Source organism: Furipterus horrens, unplaced genomic scaffold, assembly GCF_987537825.1.
Source record: "Furipterus horrens unplaced genomic scaffold, mFurHor1.1.pri manual_scaffold_1, whole genome shotgun sequence".
Lineage (NCBI taxonomy): Eukaryota > Metazoa > Chordata > Mammalia > Chiroptera > Furipteridae > Furipterus > Furipterus horrens.
Genome location: NW_028327171.1, coordinates 106,221,841 through 106,247,352, shown reverse-complemented (window position 1 = coordinate 106,247,352; position 25,512 = coordinate 106,221,841). Strand labels below are relative to the sequence as shown.

The 25,512-nt window shown below is 39.8% G+C and overlaps 1 protein-coding gene across 1 annotated transcript; it reads right to left on the bottom strand.

Moving 5' to 3' along the window:
- On the bottom strand, positions 1 to 25,512 carry FAM162A (family with sequence similarity 162 member A). The gene is made up of 5 exons (XM_090277336.1): positions 25,371 to 25,512; positions 7,486 to 7,608; positions 5,225 to 5,333; positions 2,154 to 2,262; positions 1 to 264 (listed from the first exon to the last, which is right to left on the bottom strand). Exons 1-5 carry the CDS (start codon positions 25,402 to 25,404, stop codon positions 172 to 174), a joined length of 468 nt encoding a protein of 155 aa, XP_090133462.1. The 5' UTR covers positions 25,405 to 25,512; the 3' UTR covers positions 1 to 171.

The window sequence follows — 25,512 nt, the reverse complement described above, 5'->3', positions numbered from 1 at the left end:
GTTCTTTAAGAACATTTATTTGTACCTCTAGAGCAAAACAGGGAAATGGTATGTTTGTACAAACCATACTTTTATGAAATGGATCTTCATACCACATTCTTTTTAATACAGGCTTGTTGCTGAAACATTATTGCTGGATTTTCACATAGCAGCCAACCATGGTTACCTCTGCTACTCTGTTTTGGCCTTCATAGCTGCTTCCTCTCTCAGACGAGCTTTCTTTTCTAAATTCAGGCTTGTTAAAGACTCGTGTCGTTTGGCAGCCTAAAATGAAACAAATTTGAACAAGTAGTCATCTATGCCCGCTTGGGAGGGATATCATTCCCTTGCACTGACGTCAGGTCACGCAGCAGTACAAGCGCAGCCCTGCCTGCGGCCCGCACCCGGCGCCGCAGCGCCCCCACGTGACCGCCGCTTCCGCTAGCGCTGCACAGGGCCGCGGCGCGTCCGTTCCAGCACTTCCTCCCCTTTCTGGCCTCATCTGTTCAATCTTCTGGCCTCTCTTCTAATTTATTCCCTTGTTTTTCCCTTTTTCCTACCTTCACTATTAAATAGCTTCTCATTTCCATTTTTATCCCCATTTCTCCTTTTGCTTTTCTTTGTTGCTACCATCTTTTCTCCAAATCATTTGTAAACTTTCATGCCCTTTTAGCTCTTTATTCCTTTTTTTTACCAGAAACATTCAGCTTTGGGGATCTCAGACTTTACCAACTACTGCCATCGATGACTTCCAGCAACATATATCCTGCTACTCCATCCTTTGAGAGCAAACAGCAGTGGGGGGAGAGGCAACCATCCTCTTCCCTTGCTTCCCTCCCTGTAACCTGTTACACTTCTGTGACACATATTAATAGACCAGTTTCAAAAATTTTATACTAAATAAGTGGCCCTATCATTCCATAAGGCAGTATTTTCTTATTTCTGTGTAATGTCATACATAAAGAACTAGGTATGGGAAGGGGAGGAGAATGTGCATGGTAGGTGGGGGATGAACACAAAACATAGGTTAGGTTCCAAAGTTCTCTGTTCCAGTAGCATCTAACAACTTTTTAGAACTAGTTCCATCAAAAGCAAATAATACAGTTTTATGATACAGAACAGAAGAGAAACTCTAAAGAACACAGTGTAGCCCTGACTGGTATGGGCATGAAAGGTTGCCAGTTCAACTCCCGGTCAGGGCACATGCCTGCTGCATATAAAAGTAACTACATTTTAATCACAAGATAGTATAGTATGAAGTTTGGTAACTTGCAAACTTGGCTCTCAATTTTTATCTTCGTGCTTATTAGCTATGTGACTGGGGAAATTATTTAACATCTTCTAAGCTTCATGTTCTTCTTTTATAAAACATATAATAAGAGAATCTACCTCTTAGCTTCTTAGGGTTATTGTGGTAATTAAATGAATTTAACTGACTGCTACATATAAGCACTCAATAAGTGGGAGCAATTTTACTATCACCTCAATTAGGCCGAGGTTCAAACTGTGACTCTGCCATTAGGGAGTTGCATGACCTTGGGCATGTTACTAAAGCTTTCTGAGCTATGTTTCCTCAGTGATAAGTGAGGTCCTAATAAGAGGATCTACCTTGCAGTGTTGTGATGTTCAAATGAGACAATAGCAAAGTACAATACATGGAAGACAGTCCATTTAGTGATGGCTGTTAATAATTATTTATGTTGAAACAATGACTTCTGGACTTGAATTGCTATGTACCACTGAGGAGCTGTGGTCTTGAGACATATGGCCCAGCTTGGCTGAGCTCAAGGTAAAGAACGTGGTAAGACTGCTCGCCAGGATCAGGGCAGTTAGGATGAGGATGAAGAAGCCCACATGCTGAGAGTGCTTTACTGACATGCATGGAACTATCATTAAATTTCTCAGTGTCATATTTCTTATTTCACAGTATTTATGACATCTTTTTACTTTATACATAATTTAGTACTTCTCTTTGCCCAAGGTTAGGATTTGCTGTTTATCTCCTGGTGTGATATCCGAGGTTTGATAGGTTTGTCCCTCCTATATCTTACTTTGTTTCTTATCATTTCTTGTGTAGAAAGTTGCCTCCTCTTCTCAAAGGATAAATACAAAGGTCAATCCCTGATATCCTCTAGGTCTTTTGTGGAGAACAGAGATAGGAAGTCCACGCTCACCTTCTTGCCCTCAATAACCATCAGGATGCATCCTGCCACTGTCAGGGCAATCATGACATAGCTGATCTTCACCCGCATCTTGTTCTTTGCAGCATCAAGCATCTCAAACCTAATAATACAATGAGATCACGAGAGGAAGTTCATTTTCTGAGGTTGCCAGCAGGATATAAAGCTCTGTGTACCACAAATCAGAAGTGGAGCGGTGCCTATAAATACGAAAAAGGAGGTGGGGCTTGGAGATCTTGTAGGACTTTAGGGACAATGGAGTATTTTCACAACTCACTTTATATTTATATCATATATAAAATACAATAAGTACAAATTTGAAGTGTAAAAAGAAAAAGGAGAAAGTGTGAAGATAGAAAGTGAAGCCAGGAACAAATCCCCCCCCAAAAAGGCAAGGCATATTAATCTACACTTACTATGGTGTGCCTGATTTGGGCCTCAAGCTTCACATTAGTAGCCAATGCTAAAAGTGGAACCAGTAGCTATTTCTCCTTGAGGTTCTCAAGAAGATATTATGTGATATAATGATTCTCTGAATAATATCCCAACAACAGATACTACAATGAGCCTCATAAGTTTCAACACAAAGCACAATTCAGAAGAAAACAAACATAGGAGAGGGTTAAACAATGTGCTTTAGACACCCAACTTTTCTGTTCTCTGCCTTGAACCAGGAATAGATTAGAGAATATCTGGGACAGCATAAAGACCCTTTAAGCAATACTCCCTAATGTTTAACTAATGTTTTGCTAAAACTGAGTGACACTGAACTTTAGCTCTTCGGCAAGTGCTCTTTTAACCTGCCCACTGACTAGAGATCCATGTGCCTTAACAGAAAGTTGAGGGTTAGGGTTAGATTATCATTCTTGTGTGAAAACCGAGAGGCCAAACAAGAAAGTCTGAGAAGAAGGCCCTTCCACTTTGGTGATCCTGCAGGTGGGCTGTGGGTCGAAGTCCCATTACCTGAGTGTTTGGTAGAGCTTCCGGGTGGGGCATGTAGAGTCCTAATGGGCCCATGATAGAGAACTGGGCTACTCAGTGGGTTATAAATAGGAAGTAATTATCTCTAGATGATGGGATTGGAGTGCTAACTACTCCCATCGCCCTACCCCCATTTTTAACATATTACATTTGAAATCAAGGAACAAAAAGTGCTTTAAAAATGCTTGGAAGGAAGCATAGGATCTGAGATGTGGCAGGTGGTAGGAGGAGCCCCCCAACACTGAGGCAGTAATGTGCATGGAGCACTCCAGGCACTGAAGCTGGGCCTGCAGGTGGGAGAAACCAGGGACAACTGCTAAGGATAGTGAGTTTCTCTATTAAGAGCACCTAAGATGCCACCAACCATAAACTAACCACCCATTTTGACAATATTATATGTCAAGTGGTATTTTTCCAACTGCCATGCTGTGAACCTCATGAAAAGTGATAGTTTACTTTTGAGAAAATATTTAAAAAACCCTAACTGGTGTGGCTCAGTAGGCTAGGCATCGTCCTGCAAACCAAAAGCTTGCTGGTTCAATTCCTGGTCAGGGCACACGCTTGGGTTTCACATTTGGTCTCCAGTTGGGAGCATGTGAGAGGCAAGCGATCGATGATTCTCTCACACATCAATGATTCTCTCCCTCTCTTTCTTTCTCCTCTCCCCCTTCTCTAAAAATTAATAAGTAAAATCTTTTTTTAAAAAAGTGAAATGTACATAAATAAGGCCATGATGTTGCCCTCCATTCTATAGGGCACAATCACAATGAGCCTGTTCATAACTACAAGCACAAAGAAAAATGGTTGCCCAGGCTCAGAGAAAGGCCTTCTAGGGTAACTCACTAGGTAGTACTTCGGGCTAGACGGGATCTGGGAACCACCTACAAGGCCGGCTGAAGGTGTTCCATAGCAAAGGCAATATAGCACCTATTAGGGCCACATGTATATACCAGCTTATTTTCTGCTGGGACTCCCATGAAGTAATTTGGACAGGGAAGAACTTGATATCATTGATATTTTCCAGGACAGTATATTGTCATTTGAACAAAGAAGGAGCAGGGCTTTCCTGCTGAAATAATTTTTCCTGTTGAAAATAAAGTGCTATTTAACTTGACATGCAGAAGCAGAAGGACTTTTTTAAAAAGCTGTTGTAAACTGAAGGCAAATACTACTTATCTTCCTGGAAAAAGATACCCTGAATGAACCCAGATCTTTTGCAATCATGACTTGAAACCAGAAACCAGAAGGTGCAGGAACAGTTTTCTTGCTAGACGGGAACATCTAGGAGCTTTTTGTCCCAAGTCCCTGTCTCTGAGGAGGACGATGCCCCACTGGGGAGATGGCATCTCTTTCTCAGTAACTCTGCTGGCCAAGATGCAAACCAATCAGGGAAGCAGTGGTTCTCAACTGGGGGTAATTTTACTCCCCAGGGCACATTTGTCATTAATGAGTGCTATTGGAGTATACGGGAGTGAAGAGGTCAGGGATGCTGCTAAACATCCTATAACGCACAAGACAAAAAGTATCTGGCCCAAAATGTCAACCGTGCTGAGGTTTAGAAACCCTGGGTTAGAGGAATCTGTACTCATCACCTATAGACTCTGAAAAAGTCCCAAGATCCCAGCCAGAGCTGGGTTTAAGGAGGTTGGTGACAGACGGCACTCTTTCCTCGATCCCAGAGACAGAGTATGTTGCTTTTAAATACTTTTATGCCCATGTCTGGGCACTTGAGTGAATTGCATAGAATATGGTTATTGTCATTGGTACCTACTATATACCCAGATTAAAACAAACTAAAAAGAATGAAAATCACATTTCTGTAGCTAGGAGAAGAAATCTAATCAGTTGGCTTCAGAGTATCTGCTGTTCACTAGGCACTATATAACATATCAATGATAAGACACAGATACCTAGCACTGTTTTTATTCCAGGGACTTGATAAAGAGGAAATATTTAGAAAAGTGAAAACTGTTTTAAAATTTGGTTAAATGTTTTTAAACAGTCAGACTCAGAGGAACTCCTTTTCTTTTAAAACAAATCAGTGAGAACTAAAAGCTGCCTACAACCCTAAGTACAGCACTCACGAGACAGTCTCTGGGATTTCCTCTTCTTTTTTGAAGCGACCTGACCATATCAGGATCTTCCTCTCCCAATCTGTAGGTTTGTGTAATGGCACTCGGTGGCTGTAAGTGTCTATGAGAAAAACATAACAAGATATCTTATGTGAGATTATGCATCTCAAATTTAACAACAAAAAATATTATTTGTGCCATTTTAGAACTATTGGTTCTAAATTTATGCCACATGAGTCCAGAGTGGAGCTAACCACCCATGAGTGTGATAAAGAAGAGAGGGAGGCCCGGGCTGAGCCTCGGGCATGGCCCAGAGAGGGCCCAGGAGGAAGAGGCAGCAGAGGAAAATGGAGCGGCCAGGGGCAGATGAGCAAGAAAGGTTCAAAACTATAGACTGTAAGAGAAGGTCTTTTAAAGAAAGAGGAAGTCACAGAAGATAAGGAACAGAAAAACTTAGGGAATCACAGAATGTCGAGGTTACAAGGGACCTTGGAGATAATCTCATCCAAATTCTACACACTGCCGACATCTCTCACAGACAGACCACCTTGACAGTGACCTCAGTGCCACACTCATCCCCACCTCCACAGCTTCGTTTATGCTGTCCCTTTCACTTAATCAGAAGTTAATCACAAAAGAACAGGAAAGTCAATAGGAAAAAAATTCAAAGACCCAGAACCAAAGGCAAGAAAAGAGGTTTAGTTTTAAATAAAACTACAATAGTAGTTTTATCTAAAACTTCCACCACTTGGCACAACTCTCACTATAGTATTTTTTCCTTCTCATTTGAAGTACTATATACCCATTAAAAACAATTCAGAAAGGATAGATGTGAAAAAAGGAAAAGATAAAAACCATCTCTAATTCTCCCTGTATTTTTATTTTGGTGTGTTTCATAAGTCTTATCCCCATAAGTATGTGTGTATGTGCAACTGACATCTGTATCATGCTTGTGTGTACACACAATATAAAATTTTGCATCCTGCTTTGTTCATTAACTTTGTTCATTTTCCATGCTACTGATAGGTAACAGAATTAATAACCTAGAATAGAAAAACAGGAGGGGACAGAACAGCATGACCACAGAACAAAGGAGAAAAGTGGTTATGGAACACTGAGAACAGACAAAACACATTCCAGGAGCAGAAAGAATACAGGGCAGGGGGTGACCGGGGTGGTGAAACCCCTTAGCCAATAAGGGAACAACAACTCACTAAAATATAGAAAGCAACCAATAGAAACTTATACAATATACACTTTCCCCTAGTGTGGTTAGTTGCTTTAAAAAAAAGTATCTGAGCCCCTTTCAGGTGGGAATTGGTGCTGATCTGACTAGCTCCCCCACCCCCCGTCCCCCACTTGATGGAATTGGTCCTGATCTAATTACCCCTCTCACTGGAGAGTTTCCCCAAATAAATCTATTGCTTTGCTATAAGCTTGCTGCCTTCTCCTGATTTTCCTGGCGACACTGGACTCACAGCTAGTACATGGTATTTATAAGCACCATTTCCAACAGCTGCATAATATCGTCAAGTAGATCTGACGTAGGTAATGAATCATTCCCAGATGATTTGACATTTAAGTTTATTTTTCATTTTCCTATTACATATAAAAAATGGAAACACTCAAAGCTTTTTCCATATGTAGAGATTACTCCTTAGGATAGATGCCCAGAAATGAAACACCAGGTCAAAGAATATAAACATTTTTAAGCTCTTGATAAAAATATTCTTTGAGAATAGTTCTTTTCCACTCACCAGGACCTGCCTGGCTGAAGTGTACTCTCATGAAAAAGCAACGAGCCAATAGTTCTTAGGGCCTTACAGTTTATAAATTATGCTCCTTCTTTCTACAGTAGCGACAATGAGGAGAGTCTGAGTTAGGGATAGGACTAAATATGGCTGAAGTTAATGCCCAAGCCAGAGCTTAGCCGAGGTTATATTTTACCCAAAATATCATTTCTTAATTTGGTTCACCTTTGGGGTTCCTTAAAAGATAATTTCTAGACTACTACCTTGGCACATCTATTCTCGTACAAAAAGTGACAGTCCAACCTTTGAGGCAAGAAATAAACACGACAAATGAGGAAAATGAAGAAATCCTTGCTACCTGTGAGTACAGCCAATCTCAGTACAATTTGGGAGGCCTGAACTCCATGGTGATGTATGAGGTACACCCCTGTGAACACCTGTCCCATAGTTCTTTTGATTCCAAATTGCCCTCCTCTTTGGGTGCTGCCTAGTCCATAATTGGAAAAGATAATAAAAACTTACGGGATGGAGTTTTTGGACTTTCCTGTGGTTTGGTGCAAAATATATTTATTCTCTTCAAATCAGAGTTTCTGATAAGCCTTAGAAATGAGGAAGCATCTCTTTCATGTAACCTAAAATAATTTCCTAGAAAACAGAGAAAAATATTTCAGGGAAAGAAAATCTGTTGTCTCAAAATGAGAATACTTGCAAGGCATATATTTTATTTAACAAAATCAACTCATTTAGAAAATGAATATACTACTCTATTTGTATGGAACATGTGCTATATTTAGAGGTGCTAAGCTTGGTGACGTTTTAAAACAGACGTGTTGCTGATTAGAAAGTTAGGAATTTACAACATATTTTACCAGCTGTAAGTTTCATAAAAGTACTTCTCACATCTTATCATGACAATAATGGTTCTGGTGGAAACATGTATTATGGCACCTGGCTGTTTAGGTAAAGATTAGCAACCTCCCAGACGTGATAAACCAAGACGCCAAGTTGCCAATACTATTCTGGTCAACTGTGGGTAGGGAGCTGCAGTGGCAAGGGGCTCTAGAAATCCTTGTTCCTTCCAAGCCATAATTCTCCAATTAAAAATCAACTTTGGATGTAGTTATGAATTTGTGTAATTTTAAAACTATATACACATATACAAATATATAGGTTAACTTTTTATGTATTGATTTTAGAGAATGAAGAGAAAGGGAAATATAAACTTGTTCCACTTATTTATGCATTCATTGGTTGATTCTTGAATGTCCCCTGACTGGAGATCAAACCCGCAATCTTGGCGTATCCAGATGACACTCTATCCAACTGAACTACCAAGCCCAGGCCTAGGTTGTTAATTTTTAAAATCTAAATTTTAAGCATCTATAGAGAGCAGTATTACAAATCTCCATGTACTCATCATCAGTTTAAACAATTATCAATACATGGCCAATAAATATTGTTTCGTCTGAACACTACCCACTACTTATTCCCTACTGGGTTATTTTAAACCAAATCCCAAACATATTAGTTCTTTGGTAAATACCTCAGTATGCATCTCAAAACAATAATTTTTAAAAATCTTATCTAAAATACCACTTGTATTACAAAAAAATAATTTTCATCACATTATCATCAAATCATGATTCAGTTTCCTGAAGGGGCTCATAATTTTTTTAGTTGCTTTATTCTAAATAGGTGCACACACTGAACATAGTTGATGCTTGCTGTGTAGGTCCCTGCCTTCCCCCCTCCTTTTTGTGATTTATTTGTTGAAGAAACTAGGTCATCTGTTCTACAGAATTTCCCTCATTTAGGATTTTGTTGATTGCATCTCCATAGTGTTGCTTAACATATTCTTCTAACTCCCCTACATCTTGTAAATAAATGTTTGAGGCCTGATCAAATTCCAGTTCGAATTTTTTAGTAATATGTCATAGGTGGTATTGTGCATTTCCTACCGCATTGCCATCAAGAGGTGTACATTGATTTTGTCTCTGCGATGTTAAGATTAGAGCAGATAACATCAGTCTGTCTTACCCATTACAAAGTTCCCCATCAACCTTTCACCTAATGTTTTTTAGCTAGATCTATTTTTTCATTAGAAAAATTTATTTCTGCATTAACTATTTGATTATCCTAAGATAAAAGTTACATAGGAAATGTAGGGGGAAAAAATGCTTGATTCTGCCCTGGCTGCTGTGGCTCAGTGGATTAAGCACCTGCCTGTGAACCAATGGGACACTGGTTTGATTCCCAGTCAGGGCACATGCCTGGGTTGCAGGCCATGTTCCCATCTGAGCATGCACAAGAGGCAACCACACATTGATGTTCTCTCCCTCTTTCTCCCTCCATTGATGTTCTCTCCCTCTCTTTCTCGCTCCCTTCCCTTCTCCCTAAAAATAAATTTTAAAAAACACTCGATTCTTTCCCTTTATTGCCAGTTTTCAAATTAATGAATTGGTTTCCTTGCAACATCCACAGGCGATCTTTTGTCTAAAAGCATCAAGTCTTCTGGTCAAGATGGAGGCATAGGTAGGCACACTTCAGCTCCTTGTGCAACCACAAAAAGGAACTACAAGTAAATCTCAAAACAACACCCAGAACCATCAGAGAACTGAATTATATGGAAGTCCAACAACCAAGTATTTAAAGAAACCACATTCATCCAAACGGGTAGGAGGGGCAGAGGTGTGGACAGACAGGAGACATGGTGTGGCACTGAGAGGAGGCAGCAGCGGAATGGGCATGGGCAGTCCCACATTCATGTGTGCTGGATAAAAACAGAGAGGGACACCTTGGGAGCCAGTGATCCCTGCCTCAGGCCAAAATGCGCACCCAGGGTTCCAGCGCTGGGAAGATAAATACCCCTAACTCCTGACTGTAAAAACCAGTGAAAGTTGGGGTGGCAGAAGAAACTGCTGGATTTTCTGAAAACTTAGCTTAAAGGACCTGCATGCAAACCCACCCACCCTGGGATTCAACACTAGGGCAATAGTGGGAAGGGCGCCAGTTGCTTACGGGGAGTGGGTGAAGTAACTGGAAATGCGACGAGTTTCCTCCCTGAGCCCTCCTCCCACACAAGAGCCAAAAAGCAATGAAGTGGACTGCCCCACCCTGGAGATTACCTAAGGCTCCACCCCACACAATTTTCAGGTGCCTTTTGGAGAGAGCCAAAGCAGCTCTACCTAATACACAGAAACAAACACACACAGGGAGACTGCCAAATTGAGGAGACAAATAAATATGGCCTAAATGAAAGAACAGAACAACCCCCCAGAAAAAGAACTAAATGAAAAAGAGATAGCCAACTTATCAGAGGAAAAGTTCAAAACACTGATGATCAGGATGCTCGAAGAACTCATTGAGTGTGACAACAACATAAAGGAAGAATTAAGGTTACACTGAGTAAAATAAAGAAAAATCTACCGGGAACTAAAGCAAAGGGAAGGAAGCCAGGATTCAAATCAATGATTTGGAACATAAGGAAGAAATAAACATTCAACCAGAACAAAATGAAGAAACAACAATTAAAAAAAACAAGGATAGTATAAGAAGACTCTGGGGCATCTACAAATATTCTAACATCTGAATCACAGGGATGCCAGAAGGAAAAAAGAAAGAACAAGAAATAGAAAACATATATGAAAAAATAATGAAAGAAGACTTCCTTAATTTGGCAAAGGAAATAAACATACAAATCCAGGAGCACAGAGTCCCCAACAAGTTAGACCCAAAGAGGACCACACCAAGACACATCATAATTAAAATGCCAAAGCTTAAAGATATGAGAGAATCTTAAAAGCAGCAAGAGAAAAGAAGAGTTACCTACAAAGGAGTTCCCATAAGATTATCAGCTGATTTCTCAAAAGAAACTTTGCAAGCAAGAAGCAGCTGGCAAGAAGTATTCAATGTGATGAAAAGCAAGGACCCACAACCTAGATTACTCTACCAAGCAAAGCTATCATTTAGAATGGAAGGGCAGATGAAGTTCTTCCCTGACAAGGTAAAACTAAAGGAGTTCATCATCACCAAGCCATTATTATATGAAATGTTAAAGAGACTTATTTAGGAAAAAGAAGATCAAAATTATGAACATTAAACTGACAAATTCACAACTATCAACAACCGAATTTAAAATAAAAACAAACTAAGCAAACAACCAGGAACGGAACAGAATCATAGGTATGGAGATCATTTGGAGGGTTATCAGCTGGGAGGGGGAATGGAGAGAGAATGGTGGAAATAGTGCATGGATTAAGAAGCAAAATAGTCAGGGGGGAGTTAAGAATAGTATAGGAAAAGGAGAAGCCAAAGAACTTATATGCACGACCATGGACATGAACTAAGGGGGTGGATAGCTGGAGGGAAAGGGAGTGCTGGGCAGAGGGGAACAAAGGGGGATGATTGTAATAACATAATCAATAAAATATATTAAAAAAATATAAGCAACAAAAGAAACTTTTTATTTTAACATGCTATGTGCTCCACTCCATTTCAGTTATTTTTCTTTTTAATGCTCAGATGCTTCCATTGTAAGTTACTGGGAACTCTTCTAACTGGGCTTCTGAGTCCTTTCAGCATATACTCAGTGATGACTGATAGCTTTTCTACTTTCTGACAAAATGTTTCAAGGTGTTCTAGTTCTTGTAAAGAGGAAGTGTTTTTCGAGATGCCTTAAGGAGGAAAGGTCACTGTTATTATTTTGTCATTGTTTTCAAATCTTTTCAGTGAACAAAGCTAGGAAACATATGCATTCTTAAAACAAATGTATGCTTAAAAACTTAGTTTCTGCTAGTGATTTTCACCATCAGCTTTAGCATGAAAAATTTTAATCAGTTGATAGACAGTCAAAAACATTTCATTATTATTGTTATTATTATTATTATTAGAGAGAGAGAGAGAAAGGGAGACAGATGAGACATCTATTTGTTGTTCCATCCACTTATGTATTCATTGGTTGATTCTTGTATGTGCCCTGACCCTGGATTGAACCTGAAACCTCGTTGTATTGGGCAGACACTCTAACCAACTGAGCTACTTGGCCAGGGCTCACCTAGCTAGTTAAGATTCACCCATGTTGTAGCATTTATCAGTGCTTTTTTTTTTTTTTTTTTTTAAGATTTTGTTTATTTTTTAGAGAGGGAGGGAGAAAGAGAGGGAGAGAAACATCAGTGCGTGGCTGTCTCTTGTGCACCCCCAACTGGAGACCTGGTGCGCAACTCAGGCATGTTCCCTGACTGGGAATCGAATGGGGGACCCTTCAGTTCACAGGCCAGCATTCAATCCACTGGGCCTCATCAGCCAGAGCGCTTAACATTTTTAATTGACAAATGTTATTCCATTGTATAGATATCCCAGATTTTGCTTAAATATTAGTCAATGAACATTTAGGTGGTTTCCACTTTTTGGCTACTATAAAGAATCCTGATATGGACATTTGTGTACAAGTTCTGGAGGGAACACCTATTTTCATTGCTCTGGGGCATATACTATGAGGTAAAGTTGCTGGGTCATGTGATAACTCTACCATTGATCATTTGAGGGGCTGCAAGACTGTTTTCTAGTTGGCTGCAGCATTTTACATTTCCATCAGCAATGTATGTGGGTTACAATTTCTTGCATCCTGGCCCACACTTGTTTTATTTTAATTAAAGCCAGTCAGGCAGGTGTGAAGTGATATCTCATTGTGGTCTTGATTAGTATTTTTCTGAATAGTGATGATGAGGGTCTTTTCACATGCTTATTAGCTATTTATATATCTTCTCTGGAAAAATGTTCATTCAGCTTCTTTGCTCATTTCTTAACTGGTTGTCTTTCTAGTATTGAATTTTAAAAGTTCTTTATATATTCTGGATACAAGTTTCTTATCTGATATGTAATTGCATATATTTTCTCCCATCTCATGGGTCCACTTTTCACTGTCTTGATGATGTCCTTTAAGTAAGAAATTTTTAATTTTGATGAAGTCCAGCTTACCCATTTTATCATTTGTTGCTGGAGCTTTGGTGTCATACGCAAGGCCACAAAGGTTTACTTCTGCGTTATCTGCTAGGAATGTTATAGTTTGGGCTTTAACTTTCAGGATTGTGATTCATTTTGAGTTAATATTGGTACGTTTTATGTGGAATGGATCCAACTGCATTCTTTTGCATGTCAATATTCAGTTCTCCCAGCATCATTTATTAAAAAGACTATTCTTTTCCATTAGATTTTATGGGCACAATACAGAAAATCATTGACCAAATACGTGAGGGTTTATTTCTGACTCTCAATTCTAGTCCACTAATCTATATTGTCTTTACTCCTTTGTGTTCTCTGTTGTGTTTTGCCACTAAGTCTATGTTCTATGTTGGCTTGGTGGTCAGTCAGTAACTGAACATAGACTTTAAACATGTTCCACCAATAGGTTTGCCAGTGTTTGTTGGGTCATGCTCCAGGGTGGGGGTTCTGGTGTGGGGGAACTATTGGCACTAAATTAGCTCTGAGTCAGGTAAAAATAAAATAAAATAAAATAGGAAAGGGGAGGGGAGGGAGGGGGATAGGAAAGAAAAGAAGAAAGGAAAAAAGGCCTGTGAGTTGGTGTTTCCAGGGAACTGCTAGACAGGTCAAATGGTAACAATTCTCCAGGGCTGGGGGTTTTGGGGCACTCCAGATCCATGCTGCCTTCTTTAGTGCCTGCTAGGCTGCTCGTTTCCATAGCTATTGTGATTGTTGGGCTATTACTTTCCAAAGCTACTGTGAAGCTGAGGGATAGGAATCAGTTCAAACTCCAGAAGGCTTGCTGTTCTTACCATGATTAAGTTATTTTTCTTAAATAAATACTACTCATATTGTCACAAGCCTCTGGTTATTTTTTAGAGATCTGCAAAAGTTTATTTTAAGTATTTCTGGCAGTACTTTCATTTCTTTTATAAAGGAGTGGAGTTTCAGAAGTCCTTACTCTAATATACCAGAGTCAGAACCTCTATTTGTGTAAAGTTTTGTGGTTACCCACACAGTCTGATTTCTTTCCTAAGAGGCCTCATTCATTCCAGTTTTGTAGTTCTGTAATCCCAGAAAGCTTTGCCTGGGTTTTGGTAACCACACCATCAGTGCCGCCTAGTGGCATCAAGTATACACTACAGTTGAGCTGGGCTCGTTTCCTCATTTCAAATACGGTTAATGTAGTACTTACTTCACCAGAACTGACTTGAAGACGAAACGGAAAAAACAAACGTTACAGCAGTTGGCAAGATGCTTGAAACACAGCAGGCACTCTAAATGTTAAGTTTGTTTGTTTTTTTGAAACACTACTTAAAACATTAATTTTCAAAACATTTCCAGAACACTTTTTCTGCTCCAAGATAAGTATGCAGTTCCCAGGGCATGAGAAAATTCTATGAAGCTTCTCAAAAGTTTTTTAAGGCTCTCAGAATTAAAACAAAATTATTTAGCTGTGTGGTCTCAAACTTCAGTGTGCATGAGAACCACCTGAATGGCTTGTTAAAACACTGGACATAGCACTTCCAGTTTCAGAATCAATAGTTCTGAGGTGGAGATTGGGAATTGCTTCTCTAACAAGTTTCCAGGTGAAACTGCTACTTTCGGTTTGAAACTACACTTTGAGGACCACTGTGTTTTTAAAACAAATTGTGATAAAATATACACAGCACAAAATGTACCAGTTTAACCATTTTTAAGTGTACAGTTTGTGATATTAAGTACATTCACATTGTGCCACCATCACAATTCACTGTCCTCACTATTCGTCTTCAGGACTTCCTCGTCCCCAGAGAACCACTGGTTTCATGAGACCTACAGGCCCCATTTCACACCAGCCTGTCCCATTCCTGCTGGCAGGCAGTGAGACAGAAAGAAACAAGGGCAACTGGCAGTGAGCTAGAAGGACTCTACTTAATAAATAGGAAAGAGAAGAAGAATCAATAATTATCTCCTTTGGTAGCTGCCCTTCCCCACCCCTCTTAATTAGAACAGAGGCAGTTTAGGAGAACAGAACAGAACAGACAGCAAAGGAGAACAGAAGTTTAGGTAATAATAAGAAGAAGAAAGCATAAATGCTAACATGTATACCTACTTACTGTCAGTCACACAAATGCATGTTTGGAGATACTCAACAAATGAAAATTGAGTACCTATCACGTATTAGGCATTGTTTCAGGCAATATACAAAAACAGATAAAAATCTATGCCAGCAGAACTTACATTCTACTGAGAAAAAATACAGTTAGATAGTATGTGCCAGAGGGGACATGAAGTGTTTGTGTGCTTGGAATGGACAGTGTGTGTGTGGAATTTCAGATAGGGTAGTCAGGGAAGTTCTCTTGGAGAATGCCACTTTTGAGGGAAGGGAAAAGCTAGCTACACATATCTGTATGCAGCTATATGGTGGAATGCTATTCCAAATAGAAACAATTATAAATGTAAGAGCCCTAGGCAGGTTCCAGAACACAGTGAATAATGTGAAATAGGTTTTGAGATCAGAAGTACCTGAGGTGGAAGTGTGTGTAGGGATTTGAAGGTATGAGGGGTTTATCTAGATCAGAAAGTATCTCCCAACTTTTTCTTGCTGCAACTTCATATTGGATGCCAATAATTTTTACCTCCCTAAGGTATAAATGCTGATTCAAACATACATATGACCTTATTATACATATTAGAAATAATCGACCAAGGTAAAAAAATAATTTAAAAACTGATATCACTAAAAAAATGAAGTACTTGATTTGATCTCAATTTTTATTTTGCAATTACAAAAAAATAAAAGCATAGACGTTTTAGTATCATTATTAAGACCTTTTTCTATCTCAAAGAGACACAATATTTTGCCCCAGACATCCAAGCCAAAACTTTTCCATCCTCTGGTAGACCACAATTAAAAACAAACATACAAATTAAAAGGAAAACAGCTCTTTAGCCCTCTGGTTGAACTTTCAGCCTGTCCCTGGCTGACCATTCTGCATCCCCAGGGCCCTAGGAGGAAGTCAAGATGAAGCCTCACAGCTGCCTCTAAGGCTCTGACTGGCAGGCAAATAGCTGGTTAATGTTAAGAGCAGAGGTCCTCAAACTCTAGTGTGCATCTGAATCACCCAGAAGACTTGTAAGCCAGATAACCAGACCCCATATCCAGAGTTCCTGATTGAGTGAATATGGGAAGAGCCCTGAAAATCTGCACTTCTAACAATTTCCCAAGTGATGTTGATGCTGTTGGTTCCGGGGCTCACAATTTGAAAAGTAGTGCCTAGGTATTGCTGCTAGCTGGGTCCGCTGGGATGAGGCTGGTTCAAGTGCTGGCTTCTACTCTGTTGTCCCTTCCCTTCCATAAAAAGCACTTCCAAACTCATGATGGACAGTGCAGATAGGTGGGGACGTCTTTTTCCTCAGAATCTTTCAAGACCCTCCTGGAGATAAGTATAGTGATGTGACTTGGGGCATGACAAATCTCTGGGAATCAGTGATGATAAATGAAGGTTCACTGAATGCTAGACAACAGAGTGGCTTTTTAAAAATGATCTAAGTTACTGTTTCCTAATCTTTGTCAAGATCAGTTGTTAGGTGTGCTGCAAGTATGTTGCTAGCTATGAAGTTTGCCAATGATTTGCTTAAAAATAAAATCATGACATTTGTCAATGCTCATAAAATTGTACATCACAAAGAGCTTTAATATATGCAAATTTAAAAACAGCAACCAGGATGTTGGCAGAATGCCAGGACAGAATGTAGAATGAGACAAATGGATCTAACTGTATTAGAAATGTATGATATAACCTAACTTCATAACCTTCAAGGTGGGGGGGAAAAGAAGCTGAGCTAAGTAACTCTGGAAAACACTGGTTTGACTGGAAGCTGTAAGACTAAAGACAAAAAGAACTATACATAAATACTGTACTCTAATTGGCAGAATTTTCTTTTTTTTACATGAGCATGGGTTAACAATTCTAAAGCTACTTTACAATTATACTAGGGTTGAACAAGTAAGTAAACAAATGGTTGCCCTGGCTGGTGTGGCTTAGTTGGTTAAAGTGTCATCCTGTAAACCAAAAGCTAGCGGGTCTGATTCCCAGTCAGGGCACACACTGGGTTGTGGGTTCAGTTACCAGTCAAAGCATGTTCAAGAGTCAACTGACCAATGTTTCTCTCTCTCTCTCTCTTTCCCTCTCTCTAAAATCAGTAAGCATGCCTTTGGGTGATGATAAACAGAAACAACAAAAAAACTGGTGAGAACCAAATAAAGTCTGTCATTTACCTAATAGTAATGTGCTAATGTTAATTCCTTAGTTTGACAAATGTACTGTGGTTATGTAAGAGCTACACATTAAGGGAAATTGGGTGAGGGCTATACAGAACTCTGTGCTATCTTGGCAACTTTTCTGTAAATTAAAATTATTTCAAAATAATATTTTAAAAACATGGGTACTTGGGTATTTATTATATCTTAGTGTTTCTACTTTATACATATTTTATAAATATTTTATATTTACTTAGTATTATTATTAAAAATTACAGATAATTTGATGTTATTGCTATAAAAATGTCACTTACTTGCACTCCAGTATGCTTTTGGAATGGGAGAGAAAAAGAAAAAAAACAGCGTATAGTAATAAATGTGCCCAATTCAGGGTAGACCAAAGATGTGCAGGGGAAGATCATCTGACAAGTGTACCATGGTGGAAATGAGATGAGAAAATTACACATAATAGTATATATTTTGTCACACCGTGCTATTCTTAAGCATGGCTGATATTACCTGGGAGCTTCTGAGAAATGCAGACTTTCAGCTCCCATCCCAGACCTACAAAATTTTTAATAAGATATCCAAATGAACATTAAATTTTGAGAATCAAAAAGACACCCAGTTCTGGCTGGTGTGGCTCAGGGACTGCCTACAAACCAAAATATCACAGGTTTGATTCCCAGTCAGGGCACATGCCTGGGTTCCAGGCCAGAGGGAGCATGAGAGAGGCAACCAATCGATATATCTCTTGAATGTTGATGTTTCTCTCCTTCCCTTCCCCTCTAAGTAAATAAATAAAATCTTTTTAAAAAGACACCCATACTTTATCAACAGTTGCTGAGTACTTACTGTGTGTCAGACATGTAGAAACCGCATTCTCTAAAGTCTAGGACAGTGCTAATCAGCCTCAGCTGGGAGAGTCACAGAAATACAAATTCGAAGACTCCCACACTAAACCTTCAAAACCTGAGGAAGGGTCTAGAAAAATGTTTTTACAAGTCTTCCAAGTGATGCTTATGCATACTAAAGTTTGAGAAGCACTGCTCTAGAAAACTGGATTTCAAACTCGGCTAACTGGAATCACCAGAACACCCAGAAAAAGAAAAAAAAAAAAAAAAAGCCCAGGGCCACCCCAGACCAATGAAATCCCAATTTCTGGGACCAGGGCCCGGATATTAATATTCTTTAAAAGATTTTCTAAGTGATTCTAAGGTGCTGCCATGTTTGAGACAATCGCTGCTCTTCAACACAACCAGCTAGAGTTCCTGTTCAACATACGCTTCATGGAGCTTAGAGCCCACCTGCAGAGTTTAGTACAACATCTCCAGCTGGGCTCAAAATCCTTCTTTTCAACAGTTAATTTACTGACAAGAAGCTCGGCTTTACTTTTAACTTCAGCATATCAATATGTTACGCATTGTACTGAAAGTCTGGAATCCCTGTGAAGTATGCCCAGCTTTCAGATTTTACAGAGTCCGTCGTCGTCGTCGGCAGCCGTCCGTCTCGAGAGACGATGGTGTAGCTTCTTAAGAGTCTATCTGCACCGCCGAGAATGGTTGTGCAGTCCGACTCAGGAGTGACACGGTATCTGTCTCCTCCCGTGTTAAATCGACATCTTGCGACGACGCTGGAGTGTCCTCTCCAGTGAAGCTGAAGCTACAGAGCCTGGGCAGGGTGATATGGAGGGTCTGCTGTTGCCCATGCAGCAGACCCCCCCTCTCTTCGCAGCTGAAGGGTCCAAGGGAAAGACGGAGTCAATACAGCTTGGCTTCAGGTGCGCCGCAGGAGTTGCCGGTGTTGACTACAACGTCAAACCGCCTTAGGGACTCCGGCTCCGGATTTTCTGTCGGGGTTTACTCCCTTAGCCTTTCCCCTGAAGAGGTATGCCGCAAGGCAGCGGAGGTTTTTTGGAGTCAAGAGTTTTCCTTCTCTGATGTGCCCTGACTGGAAGATGGAACCAGCGACACTTAGCTCGCAGGCCGACGCTCAATCCACTGAGCCAAACCAGCCAGGGACGGAAGGTAAAATAATAATAACAAAAGTACGCATAATCACCCTAGCTGGTGTGGCTCAGTGGATTGAGAGTCAGCCTAGCAACTGAAAGATCACAGGTTCGATTCCCAGTTGGGGCACATGTCTGGGTTGCCGGTCAGGTCCCCAGTTGGGCCTCTGCAAGAGGCAACCAGTTGCTGTTTCTCTCCCTCTCTTTCTTCCTCTCCCCTCTCTCTAAAAATAAATAAATAAAATCTTTTAAAAAGTAAAGTTCCCATAATCATTCTCCAGGAATAACAACGTGGTGTATTTCTTCAGACTTTTTCCTACGCTTATTCATATACCTTTTTATAATCACATAATACTATATCTTATGTCACAAACACTTCTCCTAGATATTAGTTTTAAATGCTTTTGATAGCTGTATAACATCCGACACACCACTATTCAATTATTTCCTATAGCTGGATTTGTCTCCCATTTTCACTATTACAAATAATGTTTCAGTGAACAATTTTCTACCTAAACCTCTGATGGCATTTCTGATTAGTTCCTTATACGGAATCCTGGTAGTAGAGGGCTGAAGGATATGAATATTCAAGGATATTTGAACCCTGTTAAGATTCTTAATATATATAATAAACTGCTTTCCAGAAAGACCAAATTCCTATTCTATCACACCACAGTGGCACTGAGTCTACTATCTTACACAAAACATTTACTTGTTCTTAACAGCTTCGATAAATAAAATGTCAATCTGCTTCCTTTCATAGCCCAAACGACTAAGTGGCATGCATCTACTACCCTGACGTCACCACCCACAGTTTACTACAATGTTTCTTCCCTCACACATTTTACTAAAATTGTTCTAATAACATTAGTGATCTCTTTCTAATCATACAAATAAATGTTTTAAATTATTATCATTAGTTCATTTGACTCCACTCTTCTCATCTTTGTGGCCATTTGACTCTACTGATCTCATCCTTCTATAAGGACTCAGTCCCTCTTGGCATTCTGCACCATTTTCTCCCTTCATCCGTGACCTCTATGATCTACCTTCTTGAACATCCTCTGCCACTATTATTTACACTATGTCAGGCCTCTTAAGGGTCAGTCTTTGCCTCTATTCTGCACTCCTCTCAGGGAGAACTCCTCCATGCTGTTTTAATAATCAGCTCCACAGTGATGGCTCTCGTATATTTCCCTAACTGTATCCTTCCTTTGTCCTCAGGTCTTCAACTGAAAGTCCCATCCTCACCTGTAACTCAATGCCACCCACCACTCAATAATGCACCATCCTCTCTGCCAAACTCTTCTCAACTTTCTTATTTCTCACAATAGGGCAACACTCCTTCAGTCCTCCATACTCAAAGACGTCTTTAGTATTTACTTAAATTATGTGTTAGTCATACTAATGTCTGCAGAACACTTCCCAGATATATTCCTCTTGTCTCATTTCCGTCACTACCTCATGCATTGGCTGGTTACTGAACTATCTTCACAGGTAGCAGCTACTCATGTTGTATGTCAGCAGTCATGTTAATTTTTGACCAAAATCCAAGGTAATCCTTTCTCCTTACTGCCCTTCCACTTCCCTAACACCCACTCCAGACTCATTACTATCCCCACCTTTGCTCACGTAACCCTCCCATCCCTTCTGTTTCAATGAAGCCTTCAGTAGATAATCAAGACTTACACTATTTTTCCTTTCTCTGAATTTTTAAAGCCAGTGGTATGCTGGCTCTTGGGAGGGGACTGGCAGAGTAAAGCCTTGATTTCTAGTGTTTGTCAATAATTCTCACCATGGCAGATCTCAAGCTATCAATAGAACATCTCTGATTGTGTAATCGGGAAGAGATGTGCACAAAGCCACCAGAACCAGCTCCAGGACACCATAGAACTGAAAACCTGTTCTGTAGTCCAGAACTTAACATATATCATCATGTATAAGCTCTCTAGGTGTACTATATAGGTATGTTTGTTCATTACAGTAAACTCCAGGCCTAGGAGTGGCAGTCCACTCATTTTAGAGCTTTCATAGTGTATAGGGCACAAAGTGTGTGCTTAAAAAAAGCCTGTTGGCAAACCCTGGAGGGAGAGATACACAAAGCTAAAGACTGGAGCAATAGAAATGGGCATGCACTCATTTAGGGTGTTAGCAAGGACAAACAAAAAGAACAAGAAATGTAGTGGAAATAAAATCAGCATAGGAACCAGGAGACATTGGTTATGGGCCACCTTTATACTTGTGTGACCCCTGGCAAATTAATTTTCTTCTAGGGTCTTAAGTTCTTTTGTCTTTAAAATTAGGGGACTGGACTACAGGACTTCTGAGATACCTCTTGATTCTAATGCTCTGTGATATGGGTTAAACTGACCATGAGGCTGCCCATGGTCCACCGGATTGGTATAAAGTGATAATAAATTTATTTTATAATTCGCTGTTAAGTCAAAGGAGTTTAGGGCAGTAAAACTTTTCTGAAAGTGTGAAGAAACATTTTTATAAGGTTTTCCATTCCTTTGACCTAATAATTATTCTCTAGAAAGATACAATGGCCTGAAGGTTCTATCTACTTTATTCTACTTTGAGATAACTCACCTTATATCTGCAGCATGTTCCAAGATACTTCCTAGTGTCTCTCATCCAAAAAATAATAATAATAAAAATTAAAAAAAAAAAAAAAAGAAAAAAAAAATCTATTGTCTGTCTACTATGACCTGGACAGTGATTAGTGCTGAGGACGTAGTAAATACAAAAAAGATCCAGGCTTTATCCTCACGAAACCCACGCTAGTACAGGTCAGTAGCTATTTAGTTCCAAATCATCTGTAGCAAGCAATGCTTTTTAACTTAAAGTATAATAATTGAAATCGGTAATGCATGCAAACTATGGACCCTCTCTCTGTAAAAAGGTATATAATTATCAAAATTTGAATGTAATTATATTACGTTATATATATTATAATTTCAGAGGTTCAAAGAACTTCTCATCTATGAAGTGGTCCAAGAATTGCAAGTTAACCCTGACCTATGTCTACAAAACAACAAATTCAAACTCATAAAAGCCCATATTCTATTTGCTAAGGGAGTATAGCAAAGATGTTCAACAGAAACAATAAAAATAAAAGGTCATCATTTAATGGATTAAGCTTTGGCTATTTGAATTTTACTCACCTAGAGTACCTTATTCCAATTAATATTCAGGATAAGTCAGATAATACAACGGTCCCTCGGGATCTGAGGAGCACCGGTTCCAGGACCCCCTCGGATAACAAAAATCCAAGGATGCACAAGTCTCATATAAAATAGCATAGTATTTGCATATAATCTATGCACATCTTCCCAAATGCTTTCAATAGCCTCTAGAATACTTATAATACCTAATACGATGTAATTGCTATGTAAATACCTGTTGTATTGTTTAGAAAATAATGACAAGAAAAAGTATACATGTTCAGTACAGATGCAACCATCATAGACCTAATAACACAGTATAAATCAGCAACAACTTTATTATTATTTTTTTTTTAGTATTTTTGAGCCGTGGTCGATTGAATCTGTGGATAGGGCAGACTCCACATTATTTGGTTAAGGTTGCTTGTTACATCAGTCTTCTTACTTTAAAATCCAATGCATATGAATGTGTATCTCCCTTTCATAAGTCAATCTGCATTTCATGACTCTCATTTCATATCAAAGGCCCAATTAGCCATGACAAATACATATACACACTTATTGTGAATAACAGCTTGAACAAGGCAAAGAGCACAAGTTCCATAATGAGAGAGCAGACTCATATCCTGGCTCTAACATTGTGAAGTGAAGTGATTTTACAAGTCATTTAACCCTCTTACCTATGTTTCTTCACTTGTAAAATGGAGAGGGGATAATAAAACTTACCTAAGAAGGCTACTATGAGAAATCAGGTAAAGTAACGCATATGAATGTATTTAGCTATAAAATGGGCAAAAGTGGGTGAGCAAATTATTTGGACTTGCTTACAAAACATTAAACATTAAGAGAAAAACATTTGGCCCTGGCTGGTGTGGCTCAGTGGATTAAGCACCGACCTGTGAACCAAGGGTCGCTGGTTTGATTCCCAGTCAGGGCACATGCCTGGGTTGTAGGCCAGGTCCCCAGTTGGGGATGTGCAAGAGGCAGCCACGTATTGATGTGTCTCTCCTCTTTCTCTCTCCCTTCCCCCTCTCTAAAAATAAAAAAATAAAATATTTAAAAAAGAAGAGAGAAGAATGTTTGGAATGAAATGCCCATATAACATCTTCAGTGGATCTATCTGGAGTAGTATTGTTCTTAAGTTGCTCAAGAAATTTTGTTTTGATCGAGTGCCCAATATTGAACTTCTTAAATGTCAAAAGTCTACTGAGAGGCTTTGGAATCTTTATAATCTATAAATACATTCTCAAGGCAAGAAGATCAGCTACTTATAAACATTTAGTCTTAGCTTCTGTGTAGTCAAAGTCCTTTTCCCTCAGTCTATTTTAGCTCCTTTTTTACAGAGCAATGATTTTTTCACTTACCATGCTGAAAAGCTTTTTAACAGTTAAAAGGATGTACAACAGTCCCCCCTTTTCCAAGACCCCCGGTGGATATCTGAAAGAACAAATAGTGTCGATCCCTACACATACTATGCTTTTTTAACACATACAAACACTTTACGGCTTCCCTTTGGCATATCTGAACTGCCAGCATCACTACCTCTGTGCTTTGGGGCCAGTATTAAGTAAAATAAGGGTGACTTGAACACAAGTCTTGCAGCATCACAACAGTCCATCTAACAAAGGAGACAGCTACTAAGTGATTGGCAAGTTTGTAGTGTATACAGAGAGAAAATGCTGGACAAAGGGATGGTTCACCCCCAGGGGCGAGATGGAGTAGGAAAGTGCAAGATTTCATCACAGTATTCAGAATGGCCCACAACTTCAAATTTATACATTCTTTATTTCTATAATTTTCCATTTAATATTTTCAGACCACAACTGGCCATGGGTAATTGAAAGTGTGGAAAGCAAAACCACAGATAAATGGGGACTACTGTATACAAAAGATTTTATGCAGACTAGTTCAACAAACTGAACTAATGAAATCAATCTCTTTTAGTGAACAGGGTATTTGTTTCAAAGGAAGTAAATAATATTCTCCAGTTTGACACATATTTTCCAGTCCATTCTCCACTGGAATGCAAAATAAACCATATGTGTAAAAGATAACTTTTTAAAAAACGTTACTTTATTTACAAGGTACATTTATATTATTTCCATAGCCAAGTTTGGGGCGATCCTTTCTTTAAAATTTGAATTAAACATCTTTTTAATAATTTGGTACAAAGAAATAAGAGAACAATAATTACGCCTTAGCAGAACTTATAAAGGTGTCCTAGAGTGATTTGCCCTGGTGCCTAGAAAAGAGCCAAGAGGCAAATGCTGATTTCTTAGCCCTACTAAACAAAAGATCTGCATATTTCCCTAGAAGGCAAATTAAGCTTTGACTCCGAATACCCATTATACAAACGCCTACTAGGAAAACAAACTGCAGATAATTGCATTTACATGACACTTGAGGAAATTCAAAGCACTTAACTGCAGGATTGTTCCAAAGAAATCCCCCGTTTTAAGAAAGCAACTGTGAGACCTTTAATCCTTTGCCTAATCAGACACAAAATGAGTAGGAAACCCCAGATTACATTTTCTCTGACAACAGGGATAAACTCGAGATGGGGGGCGGGGGGCGACTCAAGACTCTTGCAGAAGTAACAACAGAGGGAAGGGACAGATTAAGGTTGAAAGCTGAATGAATCCAGCAACGACGGAGTTCTAGGGATGGCAGGTGCATGAAGAGCTGAGCTCCTCTCAGGACACTGGTGATGGGAGACAGCGGGGAGGGATGGGGAGCAAAGGCTCATAAGGTTGGCGAGAGCTGTGTGGATGGAGAGTCAGGTGAGAGGGCCATTTCGGGCCGGCCCCCAGTGTCTGTCTGCTCAGCAGTTGCTCGCTCAGCCTTTGTTCCCTCCCGTTATTACTACCATGAGGGTAGAATTCCAAGTAACCAGAGGGGTGTGCGTGAGGCACCAAGCCATTACCAGGCCTGGGGAGGTTTCGGGAGTCCTCCAAACCCAGTGGCCAAGGTGGGTTCCCGCCCTCCCTCAGGCAGTACCGCGTCTCACCCGCCGCCAGGCGCAGGCCACGGAGGCTCCCCATGGCCGCCTACTCCGCGAACCAGCAGAGAACCTCGGGTGAGGCGGTGGCGCAGCAGCATTCAATGTCACCCAGTGCCACGAAGGGTAGGACGTAGGCGGAGATGATGGG

Coding starts and splice junctions, on each gene's coding strand:
- FAM162A (XM_090277336.1), bottom strand. CDS start 25,404: ATGGGGAGCCTCCGTGGCCTGCGCCTGGCGGCGG. Junction 7,609..25,370: donor TGGCCTGCGCCTGGCGGCGG/GTGAGACGCGGT, acceptor TCTGTTTTCTAG/GAAATTATTTTAGGTTACAT. Junction 2,263..5,224: donor GAAATCCCAGAGACTGTCTC/GTGAGTGCTGTA, acceptor TTGTATTATTAG/GTTTGAGATGCTTGATGCTG.